Source organism: Nansenia antarctica (genome assembly GCF_963989245.1).
Source record: "Nansenia antarctica genome assembly, chromosome: 2".
In the NCBI taxonomy this organism is placed as follows: domain Eukaryota; kingdom Metazoa; phylum Chordata; class Actinopteri; order Argentiniformes; family Microstomatidae; genus Nansenia; species Nansenia antarctica.
In genome coordinates, this window is record NC_137675.1 from 56,126,590 (window position 1) to 56,145,103 (window position 18,514).

The window sequence follows — 18,514 nt, forward strand, 5'->3', positions numbered from 1 at the left end:
ACTAACCAAGTGCTCTCGAGGAGCGCTGCACTTAATTAATGATCGGATGATCGCTTGGAAAGGGGGAGAGAGGGGGAGAGAGAGAGAGGGAGAGGGAGAGGGAGAGAGGGAGAGAGAGAGAGAGAGAGAGCGAGCAAGCACACAAAGCGGACGGAGGTAGGAATTGAAAGGGACGGAGTGATGTCCTTCTCCGGTGTGACATGTGATCCAACCTCTCACGCCCAAAGACGTAAACTCACACACGAGCAGCCTTGACCTTCCCTACTGTTATCATCATCGCTCACGTCAAGCGCAGAATCGTTTACAGAGGCGAGAGGCACTTCCCCATCTCTCATCCCCTCGTGTGAACGGAGGCGTCCACGCCGTCACGCCCGGCGTTCAGAGCCCGCTTTCCACTCGACCCGAAGCCATTTTCTACCCATTGATTAAGTCAGGGTAGCCCACCCAAGGGCGTGGGGGGGGGGGGGGGTGTCAGAATAGGAGTCCTTCACCGCAGACGGCTGCGGCTCCTCGGGGCATCGCGAGCGGCAATGGGGCGGCCCTGCCCAACCTTGCCTTAACTGCGAGAAGCGGTTTGTTTCCTACCGCGGGAGGCTAGCGCGGTAAGTGGCTCCTCCGGGGGGGGGCGGGGGAGGGGTGGGGGCTGTTAAGTTTGAAGCATTCCCCCGCAAGGTCATCACCGTATCCCCTATCCCAGCGGCATGAATCACCGGCGCGCGAGACGGACAGACGGACGGGCGATCGCCGTTCCGTACGGGACGTGATGTGGTCTGTTTGACACCTGCTCAATTCCACTCTCGTCCCCGGTGACGCGCCCCGCGCCTTCGTAGAGAGAGTGTGCGTACGGGGCCGGGGCAGCAGGCGTGGGGGGCAGAGCGTGTCAATGTGAAAGTCCAGGTAATCACCATATCATCAGAGGATATCATCTCTAGAGGGAAATGACTCATCCCCGTCTGAACGAATGAGGTTCTTTTTTTTCTTTTCTTTTTTATCCCTCTCCTATGTAGTCTGTGTGTGAGGTCTGCGTAGAGGCGAGGTGTCGGAGATTGAGGGGATTACGGAGGGGGATGATATGGGTGCTTCAGAGAGGACTCCATCAAGGAGAGAATGACACTGTGCCCTTCAGAGAGAGGAGCACTCACACAAAGGTGTGGGCTATTTCTCTCTGTCGATACACAGTTGGGAGTAAAGTGGGTGTGTGTGTGTGTGTGTGTGTGTGTGTGTGTGTGTGTGTGTGTGTGTGTGTGTGTGTGTGTGTGTGTGTGTGTGTGTGGGTGTGGGTGTGGGTGGGTGTGTGGGTGTGGCAGTGTTGCAATATTGCTGTAGGAGGGGATGGACATTTTTGAAGTCCATTTTTGAAGTCCATGAGTGCCACTCACTGAACACTTTATTAGGAGCACTACACTAATACTAGGTAGGGCCTCCCTTTGCTCTTAAAACAGCCTCAATTCTTTGTGCCATTGATTCCACAAGATGTTGGAAACATTTCTTTGAGATTCTGGTCCATGATGACATGAAAAGAAAAGAAAAAATTCAGGTGCACTTTCAAGCTGTGAATCTCGTTTATTTTTCACTTCCCATCTTCCGCCGGAGACTGAAGACCCATCTCTTTAGGCTACACCTTAACTGTCCCTCCTGAGACATCTACTACCCCCTGTACTGTTTCTCTTGAGACATCTACTACCCCCCTGTACTGTTTCTCCTGAGACATCTACTACCCCCCTGTACTGTTTCTCCTGAGACATCTACTACCCCCCTGTACTTTTTTCTTCTGAGACATCTTCCTTCTTCTAGCACGACGACTGACAATGGCCCTTGGATTGAGCTTAGATTATTTTTTCACTTACTTTACGCTTTCGCTTTGGAATAAGGCGTCTGCTAAATGCCAAGAATGTGACACCAGCTGGTCAAAGGATAAACCAATTGCCCAAGTCATTTTCAGTTTTTTTTATCTGAAACTACAGATTGTAATCTTTCAAATTATGTGTCATACATTGAAATTGGAATAAGATTGAACACGACAGGCGTATTTGAATGTTGGTACACCTCAAACACTGAATGGGAGAAAAGTGACTATCTATCCATCAGCCACAGCTACAAACCTTGCTAACAGCTAGTGTCTAACAGTGGTACATCGCTAGGAACGACTAACTGCATTTTTATAACATCACAACATGCTGAGAGAACATCGACATGCTAAAAACACATAACTACACATGATTAGATGAACACACAGTCCTTGCTTTTGAACACGTCCTAAAACGAAAGTATGTTTACAAGTCATTATCACTTACCGGTAGCCTCCGGCAAACGAGAACAGTGAATCCAATCCACAAATGATAAGTGTTTAGTGATCGTTAAACTGTTGTTTATTATATCGAGTGGGTACTTTAAAACTTCAAGTTGGTGTTATGAAAAAACCCAGAAAACTAGATATTGTCGACACAATAAGTTTCACTTTCACTTTTCGAGTCAGCGGGTGGTTCGCAGTTTCACCAGCTGCCGTCACAAATGTAAAAAAGTAATCTCCCGTTCTACCACATCCCAAAGGTGTTCTATTGGATTCAGATCCGGTGACTGGAAAGGCCACTGAAGAACACTGAACTCATGTTGATGAAGCCGGTTTGAGACGACTTTTGCTTTGTGACATGGTGCATTACCACCCTGGAAGTAGCCATTAGAAGATGGGTACATTGTGGCCATGAAGGGATGCACATGGTCAGCAACAATACTCAAATAGGCTGTGGCATTAAAGCGATGATTGATTCGTATTAACGGGCCCAAAGTGTGCCAAGAAAACATTCCCCACATCATTACACCACCTCCATGAATGAGAAGGTGTACATGTGTTCCTAATAAAGTCTTCTGCAAGTGTATATTATCAATTATTCCTTACGACGGTTGTAAAAAAAGGAATATGCTCTGAATTGATGATGCAGTGACTTATTTAACGTGAGCCCTCTCTTATGACCAAAACGGCTTCTAGTCTAGTCACAGAGAGCCTAAAAGCCGTCAGATTCATCGCTGAGGGCTCGCTGCCTGCTATAAACTCTCATGTTCATACACGCTCGGTCTGCCTCATGTACCGCCGGAGCATGATCTGGTTGAAAGGCAACGGCGGACGGAGTAAATTATCCAAAACCCACATTTGTTCTACTTAGCGTCTCCCCTTCTTTTTGGTACCGTCTGATTGACTTTCAATCTCTTTGAAAGATAAAGAGGAGTTACTTCCTTCTGCCTTAAGTAAGACAAATGACGCCTTGTCTTCTAAACGAGCACTAAAGCATGGTAGTCGAGATCAGAGCCACAGGAATAGAATAGCAAATGTTTTCTGCCCGCCAATAGTGAATACTACGGGGGATAGAAGAGTGTACTACTGTCCTGTTAGTTACAGGTCATCTTCTACAGTACTTTCCACTTCAGCTCCTGTCTGTTATCCCCCTGAGGGTGTGTGTTTGAAGCAGCTGCCAGTGTAATTATGTAAGTTGTGTCCAGGCTTACATTCTCATCGTTCTCATCGTATCTCTAACCCAGAGGGCAGAGTCAGGCCCTTTTGGGACGGTTGCCATTCACAGGCTACAGTGAACCTGCTCGGAAAACGGAACAAGTGTGTCAAACGCTCGCCAAGCGAACGAACGTCATCCCGGTCCGACGGCCACCTGATGCATCCTGACCTGAAAATCTGTGGAGAAAAACGTGGAAAACGGACGGAAATAAATTCCCCCCCCCCCATCACCACCACCAACACCTCCCCGCCCTTCACGCTGTCTGATGAGCGTCTGTTGATGCCCCCGGAGCCGCCGTGACCTTTTCGGCCATCACTATCAATTTGAGCGAGACCCGCCTGGCCCTCCACGCCTGAACATTTTTCTCTTTTCCCCTCCACCGCGTCGCGGCGGGCGCTAAGTTCTCCGGTAACGGCTCTCTACAGCCCGGCCTCTTCACGGAGAAGGAGCCACTCACAATGTCACCGGTGGCTCTTTTTTTCCCCCTGGTTCAAACCGCCTGTCGAGGGCGCCCGGCTGCTAACGCAAAAGGCTAAGCATCACAGACAGACGTGTCAAGATGAAGAAGACCTTTTTGGAGACATAAATACCACTTCCTTTTGCTCTGGGCCTCCGCTGGCCCAACTAGGGGGGAGAACCGAGTGGACGGACGGATAGATGGACGGGCAGGCGGGCGGGTGAATGGGAGAGGGATGTATCCCTGGGCTTGCTTTGTTGCACCTCCACACAGTCCAGTTTTCAAGCCCTGACGAAGAAAAAAACACAACAAGAGCTGCTTTGGTGAAGGTTAAGCATCTGTACACCAGCCCAGCACGGCGCCCCGTCCAATAAGACGCTCTTAATTAAACGCCCCCCGCCTGGCCGCCTTCCTTCCTGTTCCGGCTGTTGGCGGAGGTGGTGCCAGGCCCGGCACGAGAGGCTCTGCCTGCTGTCTCAGCTTCGAAGAGGTCGGTCAGACAGACAGACGGACGGGTAGTTTTGATGGTGTTTCACACATTATTGGATGTCCTGTACTTCACAGGGAGAGGGGGAGAGAGAGAGAGAGAGAGACACACAGAGAGACACAGAGAGACACAGAGAGAGAGAGACAGAAAGACAGAGAGACACACAGAGAGAGAGAGAGAGACACAGAGAGAGAGAGAGAGAGAGAGACACACAGAGAGACAGAGAGACAGAGAGAGAGAGAGAGAGAGAGAGAGACACACACACAGAGAGAGAGAGAGAGACACACAGAGAGACACAGAGAGACACAGAGAGAGAGAGAGAGACACACAGAGAGAGAGAGAGACACAGAGAGAGAGAGAGAGAGAGAGAGAGACACACACACAGAGAGAGAGAGAGAGAGAGAGAGAGAGAGAGAGAGAGAGAGAGAGAGAGAGAGAGAGAGAGAGAGAGAGAGAGAGAGAGAGAGAGAGAGAGAGAGAGAGAGAGACACACACACACACACACAGAGAGACACACACAGTGTCATGTAGCACCTTGAGTTACATGCCTGACCTGTGAGGGACAGATGATAGTGACCCACTGGTCTGACAGTCACATCAGATGTGACAGATCAAGATAAAAGGACAAACCCCACGACTCCCTCGTCTGACCTCACACAGCCAGTTCCCACCGGGGGCCCACGCTACAGTACGTTAGCCCGCGGCGCGTCGACAGCCTCTTCCAGTCCATGTGATACGACGCGTGATATCTATGGGGATTATGTTCTCTTACACCTGTAGCGAAAATGTGTTATGTGGCCATGTCCTTGAGTGTTGGTTCATTGCCCAATCACTTGTCCCATTCCCTATAGAGAGAGTGTTAAAATGGGACTGGGGGGGTTGGGGTGGGGTGGGGGGGGTCTGTGCCAGCCCGCCTCTCTCTGGAGCCAATGATCAGACTGGAGGAGGGCCAGATATGCATTAATTGACTCTACTGGATCTGTGGCTAAATCCTCAACAAGTTTGGAGCTTCGGACACTGCTGTGCTCTGCGGTGTCTTTAGATTAGATTAGATTCAACTTTATTGTCATTGCAGAGTACAAGTACCAAATGCGCTTTAGCATCTAACCAGAAGTGCAAATAGGGATATAAAAACATGATATAAAAACGTGGTAGAGTTAGGTAGTTTAGAGGTATACACAGTTATGAGCTATGTACAGTTAAGGTATCTATGTACCTGTATGCTATGTACAGATGTATAAGTAGTGGCTATATCAAAGGAAGTATGTGCAATGTGCAAACAAATATGGTACGTGCCTTTAATAAACTGCGCAACGCTGGTGATATTTCACATCAGATCTCTGCCCTGCGTTATTTCAAACTCGTCATCAGTTTCTTTGAAACACCACAATAATCCTCCTTTGTCTCTATACCTGCCAACATCTGAAGACGCTAACCCACGTGTTGTGTTCCTCTCCTCTCCTCACACCTACATTTTGTCCTGGTAATTGGAGTGAATCATTTTATCCCCCTGACATACATTAAAGTGCCAGGGAAGGAAGCACACACTACCTGATTAATAGGGCCAGATTAAAACCTCACATTCACTGCCTTTTCCTCCACCAGCCTAACCCATAAAAGAGAGGAGAGGAGCACACACACACACACACACACACACACACACACACACACAGCCCTGCCCAAGCTGACTGCACAACACCCCCCCCCTGTGTTAGTAGTAAGAGGGGGAGGAGGAGGAGGAGGAGGAGGAGGCTGTTGTGACACATACGCAAGCACATACGCAAGCAAGCACGCACGCACGCACACACACACACACACACACACACTCACACACACACGCTCTCCACGCGCACAGACACATACGCAAGCACACACATTCGCAAGCACACAGACTCGCGAGCACACACACAGACTCGCAAGCACACACACACAGACTCGCGAGCGCACACACACACACAAAGCGCACACACACACACACACACACACACACACACACAAGCACACAAGCACACACACACACGCAAGCACACAGAAGTGTCACACACACACACGCACAGACACAGACACAGACACACCCTCCAACAGCCAGCCACAGATTAATTGGTCATCAGTTGGCCCCCTCATCAGGCCCTGTGTAAGGAACCAATCCATTTTCCTTCTGACACTGATGGGTTGCCTCTCCTGGCAATTGGGCCCCGATTGATACTGAGATATCAGCGACAAGGACAACAGAACCTCTGCTTTCTACTCAGAACTACTGTACAGTGATGTCTGTGTGTGTGGGTAGTGGTATTGTGGTGCTGTGTGTGTGAGGGGGGGGGTTAAAGGCATCGGGTGATGAAAGCTGAGAAACGGGCGCTGGCGTGGAGGAAGGCCGTGACTAAATTCTCAGTTCGGTGGCGTGATTGGGTTTGACTAGGTGAGGATATGGGGCCGGGGGGGTTGGGGGGGGGGGGGGGGCACGGGTCGGCACTCTGAGCCTGTCACAGGGCTGCCGGCCACGCTTAGAGCTCCCCCCTGAAGAGACGCTGGGCCCGACGGAGCAGCCTGGAGAGCGGTCGGTCACGCCAATCGGTTCGGGTGGGGATGTGACGGCCTCACCGCTAACAGAGAGAGGTGGATACTCGGCCGCCTCTCTAGCAGGTCACCCCCACCCACCGCTGGATGACTCCAGGTTGGGGGGAACTATCATATCACGGAGAGCTCCCGCATAATAGGACAAAACGGAAAGAAGGCGTCCTATAGAAATGCTACGGCTCACGCCTGAGAACGTAGCATTTCTGAGCCATTTCATGCCTGGGCCAAAGCCCAGAGAGGCTTAAAACCTCCTGCCCTCCTTTCATTCGTCCGTGCGTGCGTGGTTTTAGAAGAAGGCGCCCTGCATATTGTTTTCAACAACCGGCTGACTGGCGTTTCTCCGTTTCTACCTGGACGCCCGTGCCCGTAGTCGAGACAGCTGGCTAACGCGTGGGCTTCAGCGTGGCGGAGAGGAAGCCGAATGATCTGTCCATCCTGGCCAGCTCAGCACTCTCCCACAGCCCATTACACCTAAATGATCCTGCCTTGTCAACATTAATTGGCTTTCAGATTAGCAACGGAGAAAGGCGTGCCCTTTAAAAGGACTTTTCTTTCTTTCTTTTTTTTTATAGTGATGCGGTATTGAGAGTGGGGGGAGGAGGATGTGGGGGGATTAAGGGGAGGACTAGATAAAGGAATAATTCCAGGGGTTAGGTCCCCGCGCTGACCCCGGGGGTGATGGGATATCACTACCTCCATCATCAAGCAGGGCCCACGTCGCCGTCGGAAAACATGCAATAAAAACGCAAGCGGACGAGTGGAATGTCGTTTGAATGTCATTGGAATGTTTGTCATTTCATCTGTATTTTCCTTGATCCTTCGTACATGCCTCATCAGTCCTGTGCTCCTGTTCTGGAACTCCATTAGCATTGTCGTTATACAGTACATGAGTTACACTTCTAGTTAGTTCCAGTCATACAGTTATACAGTGATGAACAGGAGGCCATAAACTTGACCAGTATTTAGCTTTAGGAATTTAAGATTTGTGACATTAAATACTGTCCTCCGAGGATGTGAGAGTGTGTTTAATGGCGCACTGCTCCGCTGCGTGTAACTGGGTAAAAAACATGATGCGCTCTAATTGGAAAGAAATGAGACCTTTCCTTTTTAAAGGCACAAGTGATGTAAGCTGCTTCGCCTCGAGGGAACGTTCTCTCTAAACGACAGGAGGCCATTACTGTCCCTGAGGGGGGCTGGTGTCCATACAAACCATGAGTAGAAGATGTCCTGTCACATACAGTATCATAAGTGTACATACTGTACATAGCTCATAACTGTATATACCTCTACACTACCGTACATGCCTTACTGTACCGATCACTATCATTGTCATGCTTTCTATATCGTGTTTTTTTTTATATCATGTTCATCTTATATCACTATTTGCACTTCTGGATAGACGCTAAACTGCATTTCGTTGTCTCGTCCTCTGCAATGACAATAAAGTTGAAACTATAATAATAATAATAATAATACATTAGACTTATATAGCGCTTTTCTAGACACTCAAAGACGCTTTACAAGCCGAAAAGATCGAGTAGTAATAATAAAATAAATAAATAAAATAAAGTATCGGTGTACCTAATTAAGGTAGTGCTGGGGACACATGGGAAGGGGAGGGGGAGAGGGTTAACTGGTGAAGGCAAGCTTGAAGAGGTGGGTAATCTAATCTAATCTAATCCAATCCAATCTACTAATCCCGTGCCCTTATTCTCTTGTGTTCTGTGTCCTGCAGCGTTCACCATGATGATCATCCTGGCCCTGATCCGTATCGGCAAAGGCCGGGGCGAGGGCCACCCCCCCGTGGCCAATATCTCCGGCGTCCCCAACCTCTTCGGGGTGTGTGTCTACTCCTTCATGTGCCAGCACTCCCTGCCCTCCCTGGTGACACCCATCTCGGACAAGAAGCGCGTGGGCCCCCTGGTGGTGGCCGACTACGTCCTCATCCTGTGCTTCTACAGCCTGCTCTCCTTCACCGCCATCTTCTGCTTCGACAGCTCCCTGCTGCACGACATGTACACGCTCAACTTCACCGACAACTGCGACGTGCTGGACATCCCTGTGCTGCGCTACTTCCTGGGCCTCTTCCCCGTCTTCACCATCAGCACCAACTTCCCCATCATCGCCGTGACGCTGCGCAACAACTGGAAGACCCTGTTCCACCGCGACGGCGGCACCTACCCCTGGGTGGTGGACCGCGTGGTGTTCCCCCTCATCACCCTGGTGCCCCCCGTCATCGTGGCCTTCTGCACCCACAACCTGGAGTCCCTGGTGGGCATCACGGGCGCGTACGCCGGCACGGGCATCCAGTACGTCGTCCCGGCGCTGCTGGTGTTCTTCGGGAGGCGGCACCTGGAGCTGGTGCTGGGGAGGGACGCGGTGAACAAGCACGGCTCGCCGTTCCGCCACACGGCCTGGGTGGGCTTCGTGGTGCTGTGGGCGACCTTCTGCCTCATGTTCGTCACGGCCAACATCATCCTGACTGACACCAAGAAATGAGGGAGGCCCCAACACACACACCCACCACCACCCCGGACACTTCCAGTAGTATCCAAGACTTGGGTTTCTCTGTGTGCGTGTCTCCATGTCCTCTCTCTCTACCCCGAGGCCTTACTTCCAGAACTCGGTACAAGGTCGGACGGTGTGCCTTCTTCTACGCCACTCACGTAGCATGTGATACATTTGTAATTAAGAGTGATTTATTATCTGAACTTGTTGAAAGGGACCAAAGATCAAAGATATAGTGATTGTCGTCTATTTAGAAAAGTATCGAACAACTTAAAGGGAAAGTTAGGCAGCGTCAGGGGGGGGGGGGGTCTGGTTGAATCTGTTCGTGTTACTGACGAATACATCTGGACAATCAAGGAAAGTGTTAGCCCGGCTTTGCACTACACAGACGCACCGTCTCCTAATAGGTTCCTCATCTCCAAATGCCTCATTTGAATCTGACATAAACAACTGAAGGGAAGGATGAAGGAGCGTTCCGTCAAGACCTTCTTGAACAGAATGCTGCGGCGCAAAGACGTCGGAAAACGGAATATGATAGAACACTCAGAAGTAGCTCAGTTGGGGGGAGCGGAAAAAAACGGTCTTGACAACCGAGCGCCTTCCTGTTGCAAATTGCGAAGCTTCATAATGAACTTGAAAGGGGGGGGGGGGGGGGAAAGCGAAGTGAATCAGGGATAATCAGTCTCTTGAGGCTGGCATTTGTACATTCCTCATTGGTAGCTGCCTCCACACACCCACTCCCCCCCCCCCCGCTCACATAAACAATGAACCCTCCCTCCACGACAGATCCCTGACAGATAGGCGTCGGAGCAAGAGCTCCATCTCTGTTCCCTCCCCGCAGACATCTGTAGCTAAGACGGCGCGCTGCACGACACTCACGTCTAACACTGTTCGCCACTAAATCACGCTTCTCCGTCTCTCCCATCATACACAGACATTACTATCATTTACTTCTCTATATCCCATCTATCCGGCACATAAAAACTGACAGGGTCAATCCGATTGAACTTTGACCCCGTTCCCCCCTGTCCCACTCCCCACTAGCGAGTCATCAATGGACACAGGCTAGCTAGATGGTGACCCCTACAGTTATAACTGGGAGCTGTACAAAATATACCCAGTATACTGTAACAGTATCGCAGTGACAGTAAATCCTCGGCAGCAATCACCTGACTGCCTGGCTGGGCTCATACATCCCTGTCTCCATGCCTGGTTGTAATGAGAATTTCCCAGCTGGCTGATTTGTTGTCAGGCTCTTTACTTGAGTTTTTATTGCCGTTGCCTGTAGCGGTGTTTGGCCCGGTAATTTGATTTCACTGCAGGCATGTGGCAGCGGAGGCAGCCAGCCTCTCTCTCTCTCTCTCTCTCTCTCTCTCTCTCTCTCTCTCTCTCTCTCTCTCTCCGGTCCCAGCTCTGCTTATGCAAATGCCGCTCGCTAATGTCCTCAGCCTCACGCCTCGCTCTAATTGTCCCGCTTTTATTTTTTTATTTTTTTGGTGACTGTTTTCTCTCCACACACACATGTACCTCGTCTCTCCCGGCTCTGTTCTGTTCTGTTCCATTCACGGTCACGCGGAAACTCAAGAGCGACAGCGGCTGTACTTCAGTAGGCATGCCTCGATAAGGCCTCGGCAGTATCGGTTGTTAGGGGCTGTTGTAAATCAGGCGTAGGATACATTTGTGGCGTAGGATACCCTTTAGTACACTGTCTCGTATAAAACGTTCCTGCTCCTTCTCGTAGTCTGTAAATGTATGATTTGGGTACATTGATAACCATATATGTATACTGTAAGTATCGCGCGCTACAGTTGTCGGGCATGATGAGTTCACTCAACACAAAAAAGGGGAATCTATGTACCATTGTACCATTTTTGCAGCTGCAACATTGCACAAGTTTGCACATTGATTGATTGCCTTGTGTTTTACTTTTTACTTGTGTGTTTTAGATTGGTGTGGTTTGCAAACCCATACTCATCACTTAGATGTTTGCACGGCATTCAATTGTTATCTGATCGTCTTCAATGACATTCTGCTGCCATGGATCTATACAGTAGGATTCTCTATTTGAACAGCATCATATTATGAGTCATAAGATCCATCTGCGTGCTGGTATTGTGTGCAGTGATGCTGTGTTTGTAACGCACAGTGAAAAGGGAAGATGGGATTGGAAGACAGTCTAATACAGTATATCTTTTCAAATCTGTTCTTCCTGCCCCCTTTTACGTTCTGGGAATTCCAATGCATTACGTTTCTGCATGGAACTACTTTAAACACGCCTTTCAGTGTTACTGTACCTTTCTTCTGTTGGTTTGTTCACACCCCCAGACTGTGATTGGCAGGAGTGTTAGTCTTCCTCCGTCCAATATACAGTAAGGGTGTGTGTGTGTGTGTGTGTGTGTGTGTGTGTGTGTGAGAGAGTGTGAGAGTGTGAGAGTGTGTGAGAGTGTGTGAGATAGTGTGTGTGTTTGTGTGGAGGTAGTTGTGGCCTAGTGGATAGTGAGTTGGACTGGTGATCAGAATCAGTTCAAATCCCACCTAGGAACACCACCACTAGTGTGTCCTTGAGTAAGGCACTTTAGCCCTCAGTTACTCCAGGGAGACTGTCCCTGTAATCTCTAATAGTAAGTCGCTTTGGATAAAAGCATCTGCTAAATCAGGGGTGGCCAACCCGCGACTCGCGAGCCGCATGTGGCTCTTTGCCTGTCTGTGTGCGGCTCTTTAATCCATTCATTAAAAGTGCGTGGCTCACTCTCTGTGTCTCGATAGACATTGTTTTGGTCTGGCAATCTATGGTACTCGCCATACCTGGATTCAAAATGTAAAAAAATCCCCAGAAAATGTAATCTGAATCACGTTGTGTCATGTTGGTGATTGTATCCACTCCACACAACGGTAAATCAAAAACCTCCCGGCTCCATCTCACCCCACCAGCCAGGCGATGTAGTGGAGCGCAGGGTTGCCAGGCGGGATTTGACAATTTCCAGCCCAACCAGTCTAAAAGCTGCCAAATTCACCCGTCCAGTGTGAACAAAAGTAGCCCAATCTGGCAACACTGGTGGAGCGACATCGGTTCCTCAATAAACAAGCCACAAGTAACGTTAATGTTAAGATCTTGTCCATGATTCTCGTTCATTCAGGTGGGTTAAACAAACTGTATAAACGCCATAATACTGTTGGTTCAAATGTAACATATTAATGAACAAGTTCCTGTCATGTTCTGTCAAACATGTTCTAATGTTATTTTAGTGAAAAAACGGACCTAACGTCACCCGCGATTGTGAAGCTAACTCTAACAAGCTAGTTAGCGAACATTAAAGATTACAACAGCTAGTTTACGTATGTCAACAATGTCTCTATTCTCAATAATTTCAGTAATAATTGTACCAAATTGGGGCCAGTAAAACTAACTTGTGTGTAAGTTATATGTGTGTGCAAGCATGTTTTGATATTGTCAATCATCTCACTTTTAGTAGGTGAGCTGTAACAAAAATTTGCCAGGGAAAAAAAGGAAAATGGACATAAATACCTTTTGTGGTCAAAGGGCAGCAGAGACAAGTACAGGGACACAGGTGAGGTCTCACAATACTAGTGTTTTAACAGTGCAGTTCATTTAGAGTTGAGAATAGCTAAATCTGTAATGTTTTGTTTCTAAGGAGATTGAACCAGTCTGCCTGCTAGGAAAGATGTAGATTACCACCTACATACTGTAGTTGTCTCCTTTATTCATTACCTTAATGTCATATAAGTCAATTGTATAGAAACAACTCACCAAAATTGACTATTGCACAACTGATTTGGCTAAAAAAAATCCACCAAGGGGGGGAAACCCCCCCCTCAACCCCCCCACTCTGTACCTTGCCATACCTTGGCCTTTGCTGAAATGACAACACTGGTCTCATAGCCTATTGGAAATGTATTGCGTGTGTGTGAGAGTGAGAGCTTTTGTGAGCCCGCATGTATGATGTCGCTCTTTCTGGTACCCCAACCATTTTTTGGGGCTCTTAGTCTCCGACTGGTTGGCCACCCCTGTGCTAAATGGTTAAAATGGAAAGTGTGATGGAATGGTTAAAATGGAATGGTTAAAATGGAATGGTTAAAATGGAATGGTTAAAATGTGTGTGTCTGTGTCTGTGTCTGTGTCTGTGTCTGTGTCTGTGTCTGTGTCTGTGTGTGTGTGTGTGTGTGCGTGTGCGTGTTTGCGTGTGTGCGTGTGTGTGTGTGTGTGTGTGTGCGTGTGCGTGTGTGCGTGTGCGTGTGTCACTGAACATTTAATGCGGTTCCGATGACTCCTGTGTGGAGTTGTGAAATGTGCCTTTAATCTGAGGTTATTCTTGTCCTCAACCTCAACAACTGTTGTTTTTTTCTCACGTGTCTTTGTTTTCAGCAGCCTGTCAGAGAAGATCTGCATGTAAGCCACTTCATTTAACTGACAATCAATGTCTTCTCTAACTAAACTTGGAAATCCATGTGTTTTAATGTTTAGGTTTGCCTCTTGCCTCTGTGTGACTTTGAGATGTTTATTGCTGTTTTCACAGTGGTTTTCAATGATTTGTCTTGTAAATGATTTTAAATGAATGCTTGTTATAAATGTTCTCCATTGTCTTATTTTCATGCTTTGCCGTAATTTCATTAAGGAAGTACAAGCTCTTTGTTTCTCTGGACCTTTTGAATCGCAATAAAAAGGAACATATCTTTGGAAATCGTCTCTTTGAAGGTGAAGTAATGTTCTCATTAAAATTCCTTTCATTTGGTAATTACTGTGGCAACCATGACTAAAAAGGTAATCGATTTTCACTCCACATTCCAAAAGGCAAAAGACATTTTTTCTTTTCTTTTTAAGCCCTTTGACGACAAGTGTTTGAAACATTTCCAATTTGAATACTCTGGTTTTGACAAAATAGGCCTGTCAACATTTCTCTCAGTACCATTAAGGCCTTCATCTACAGGTTTTTTTTTATATTCAAAGGACCGTTAAGGCTCTTGGCATCCCTCATCAATGTTTTTTTCCACCCTTACTTTCCTCCGTTTTGTGTGAAGCTGCTCAATAGTTTTTACAGTGACAACAGATCCCTTTTTATTATTGTAATAAACCTCCCTGCTAAATTTCGATTTTGGCAAGTCCGCGACAGTGTAATTTGATTTACCTTCTGCACTTTAATTCACCCTCTGCCCGTGTGTGTGTGTGTGTGTGTGTGTGTGTGTGTGTGTGTGTGTGTGTGCGTGTGTGTGTGTGTGTGTGTGTGTGTATTTGGGGGTAGAGCGATAATTGGAAATTAAAAATTTGCACAGCTTAATTTATTCACAGTTTATTTAATTTCTCAGTGATTTATACAATGTTGGGACAGAGAGGGGAAGGGAGGGCGGTGGCTGGGTCTTACTGGATGTGACTCTCCTCATTTAATTGGATGAATTGTGGAATTATTCCTGACCTTGTTGACCTGGTGAATACTCCCGCCTTTGAGCATGGAGATGTTGTTCGTTACAGAGCAGACCTTTCCCACTACCTGTCATGTGTAGCCACACATTCTAAGGGCCTACTAGAAATCCCTGTTCTCTAATTCGATACAGTAGGGGGGGGGGGCGACAATATCTCCATGCTTTTGCCAATTGAAATCAAGTCGTTTTGGTGGCTCGTGGATCTCAAAGCTAAACCTCAATAGCGAATGAGGACAATGACCAACAGATATTTAATATGTCAACTGTAGCCTTTGTTATGTGCTGAGGCCAGAATCATGAAACACAGGACGTGATGTTATACTGTCCGTTGTGCCAACGTGTGGTACACACGAGGTTGGCCTTGATGTTGAGAGTGGCATGGGAGCTGTATCTCAGACATGGGAAGGATGTACATTTCATAATGGTCTGAGCCTAGCAAGGCCCTGTGGAGAGATGACATACACTGTACCCTATGTAGTCTCAAATGTCCCACACCACTGCCACAACTGCTGTATTGTTGTATTGTAGCTGTATTGTAGTAATTATTAGTCATTATTTACTTTACTTGACTTTCATTCTGGGTCCTACAGGCCCCTGGTATGGGTCTGGATGGTGGAGGTGTTTATGACCGTCAGCTGGCCTTGTAAGACTCCTAGGTGGCCGTGCATGGCTGCGGCTGCCCCCTGCTAGGGACCTGAGTCACGGAGCAGGGAGGGGGGGAGAGGGGAGTCACGGAGCAGGGAGGGGGGAGAGGGGAGTCACAGAGCAGGGAGGGTGGGAGAGGGGAGTCACGGAGCAGGGAGGGGGGAGAGGGGAGTCACAGAGCAGGGAGGGTGGGAGAGGGAAGTCACGGAGCAGGGAGGGGGGAGAGGGGAGTCACGGAGCAGGGAGGGGGGAGAGGGGAGTCACGGAGCAGGGAGGGGGGGAGAGGGGAGTCACCTGCCGTGCCCCTGTAGGGTCCTCATTAGTACCCACCTCCTGTCCCTCCTCCCTTGTCTGTCTCTCTCTCTCTCTCTCTCTCTCTCTCTCTCTCTCTCTCTCTCTCTCTCTCTCTCTCTCTCTCTCTCTCTCTCTCTCTCTCTCTCTCCACACGCCCCTTGGGAAGGGTGGACGTGAGTGGACGCCTCCTGTCCCCCCTCCCATGTCTCTCTCTCTCTCTCTCTCTCTCTCTCTCTCTCTCTCTCTCTCTCTCTCTCTCTCTCCACACACACCCATCTGGAAGGGTGGACGTGAGTGGACGCCTCCTGTCCCCCCCTCCCATGTCTCTCTCTCTCTCTCTCTCTCTCTCTCTCTCTCTCTCTCTCTCTCTCCACACACACCCATCTGGAAGGGTGGACGTGAGGGGACGCCTCCTGTCCCTCCTCCCCTGTCTCTCCCTCTCCCGTCTTCACACCCCCCTGGGGAAGGCAGGACGTGACCATCCTGGTAATGCCACACTAGTGAGGCTCATCCTGGGCATTCGCTCGAAACTGAGACGTTTATAGAAAAGGTTAGAATCCTGAGAGGGGGGGGTTATTAGATTAGAGAAAGAACAGGTATTACTGCAGCAGATTGTATTGTGTTGAATAAATGCATTGTGATTTCCTGAATACTGATGATGATAGGCGATTCCAGGAAAACCTTGAAGGTGGAGGTGAAACCATTGAAAAGGTGATAGATTCTGCCAAGAAAATCTCTTTTATCTGTAGCCCTAATTGAGTTTCATAGTTTCGTAGTTTCATTGACATAGGTTAGGAGGACATTTGAACCACACCTGGTGTAGTCCAATCCTCCCTTCCTACAGACTGATGGGTTATTCATAATTCAAGACACATCATTTCCTCCTTTAAGTGGATATATCCATGCCTGGGTCGTTTTTAATGACTCCTGTTCACACATGGTATCAGTCGGAGGTTCATTACCACACTGGGTTTAGCAGACGTATCTAGGAAAGATTAGAGGCACACTGGATGTGTTTTAGGGACTGTGGCCAAGCTCTGCTTGTTGAATGGCTCTCGTCACCTTATCCCCTGACACAATTACTACACCCACCGCCGCCGCCTTCTCTTCTTTCACTCAGAGAAGCCATCATTTATGGTCTCTTCTTCCCAGCGACTTGGGAATATTCCAGGGGATATCAACTTGAGTGAGATATATCTATCTTAAAAGATCACCTGTCCTAATCGCTACTTCTGACTCGGTCCATTTTGAGTTTTCAATTTCATTCTTGGCATCTCTGTCTCCCTCTCCCTCTCCCTCTCCTTCACCCTCACCCGGTCTTCCTCTCTCTCTGTTTCTCTCACTTTTTTATCTCTCTCTATTGACAGACACATACTAGTTGAATATTCCAGTGGAGTCACTGTCTGGAAGATGTCAATGCTTGATTTATGACCATTAGCTGACTCACCCACAAACACAAACACCCTTTACCCCATCCATTAAAATAATTATTGTGTACGTGTATGTGGTGTTACACGGAAAGTAACACTGTAACCTGACAGGACCCATAGTGATTCATCATTGATCATCTACATCAGCCTGCTGGCTCAATACCCAGTATTCACTCTGTGTTTCAAATGGTTGTCAAAAGCAGCATCATAACAGCCATTTGTAACAAAGTGGAGTGGGAAACATTTACAAATACCTGGCTGGCTAACCTTCGTTCTTAAAGGGATAGTTCACCTTTTAACACCCTATTGGTTCTTTACCCCGAAAGTAATGTACGGTGTAAACAAGTGAACTGTCCCTTTAACCTTAGAAAAAAAAAGTTTAAATCCTCTCCACCACATGAGCTTTAATTTAGTTTAATCTATCCCTGGGGAAAGTAACTCGAGGGATTTCTGATATTTTTGGGGAGAATTGGAGAATTGATCTGTCAGAGAGTGACAGACCGCATGATGGTATCTTCATTCGTACCATTAAGCACTTTCAGCACGGTGGCTCCAGCAGGTGACCCCTGTCTTCTGTCAGCTCGCTGCTTCACAGAAGAACCACGTAATCCGGGGAGGACCCGACACCTGTCTGTTTAACAGCCCCCCCCCCCCCCCTCCCCCACCAACTAACCTAAACCAACACACCTACTCTCCTCTCACTAAAGGAGCTTTCTGGTTAGCTGTCTAGTTACCTAGAGAAGGGATGGTCTCATCATGCCCATACATCCTTCCTCCCTCCATTCCTTAAAGAAAGCACTGAGACATTGACATTCCTGGTGTGAAAGCAATACAGTCAACAGCCTACTTTGACCGATCCAATCGCGTTCGAACGGTGATTTCCTCAAGAAAGGTGAGGATGCATTTTGAAAGTAGGACCATGGAACTTCCATCGATTGTGGCTTAGTTCAGGTGTGGGAGGACAGGGGTCCGCTCTAGGTAGTAATAATCACAGTGTCGCCTCAGAAGCTCTCAGCCCCACTCTCTCTGGGCCTGGAGTGTTTGAACAGTTCCGTGTTGACAATAGCTATGTGTTCCCCCCCAGCCTGGACTCACTGTTCTCAATCTGCCCATATTTACACAGGAATCACACAGGACTCTGGCTGAGAATCACATTGAACAAGCAAACATCCCT

At 48.3% G+C, this 18,514-nt stretch overlaps 1 protein-coding gene across 1 annotated transcript in view; it reads left to right on the top strand.

Moving 5' to 3' along the window:
* tmem104 (transmembrane protein 104) overlaps window positions 1-9,773 on the top strand; it is a 63,266-nt gene extending 53,493 nt beyond the window's left edge. The window contains exon 10 of the mRNA XM_080524513.1: window positions 8,763-9,773. Within this exon, the coding sequence (XP_080380639.1) occupies window positions 8,763-9,526 (764 nt within the window). The 3' untranslated portion in view covers window positions 9,527-9,773. The remainder of the gene's footprint in view (window positions 1-8,762) is intronic.
* Window positions 9,774-18,514: the final 8,741 nt, after the last annotated feature.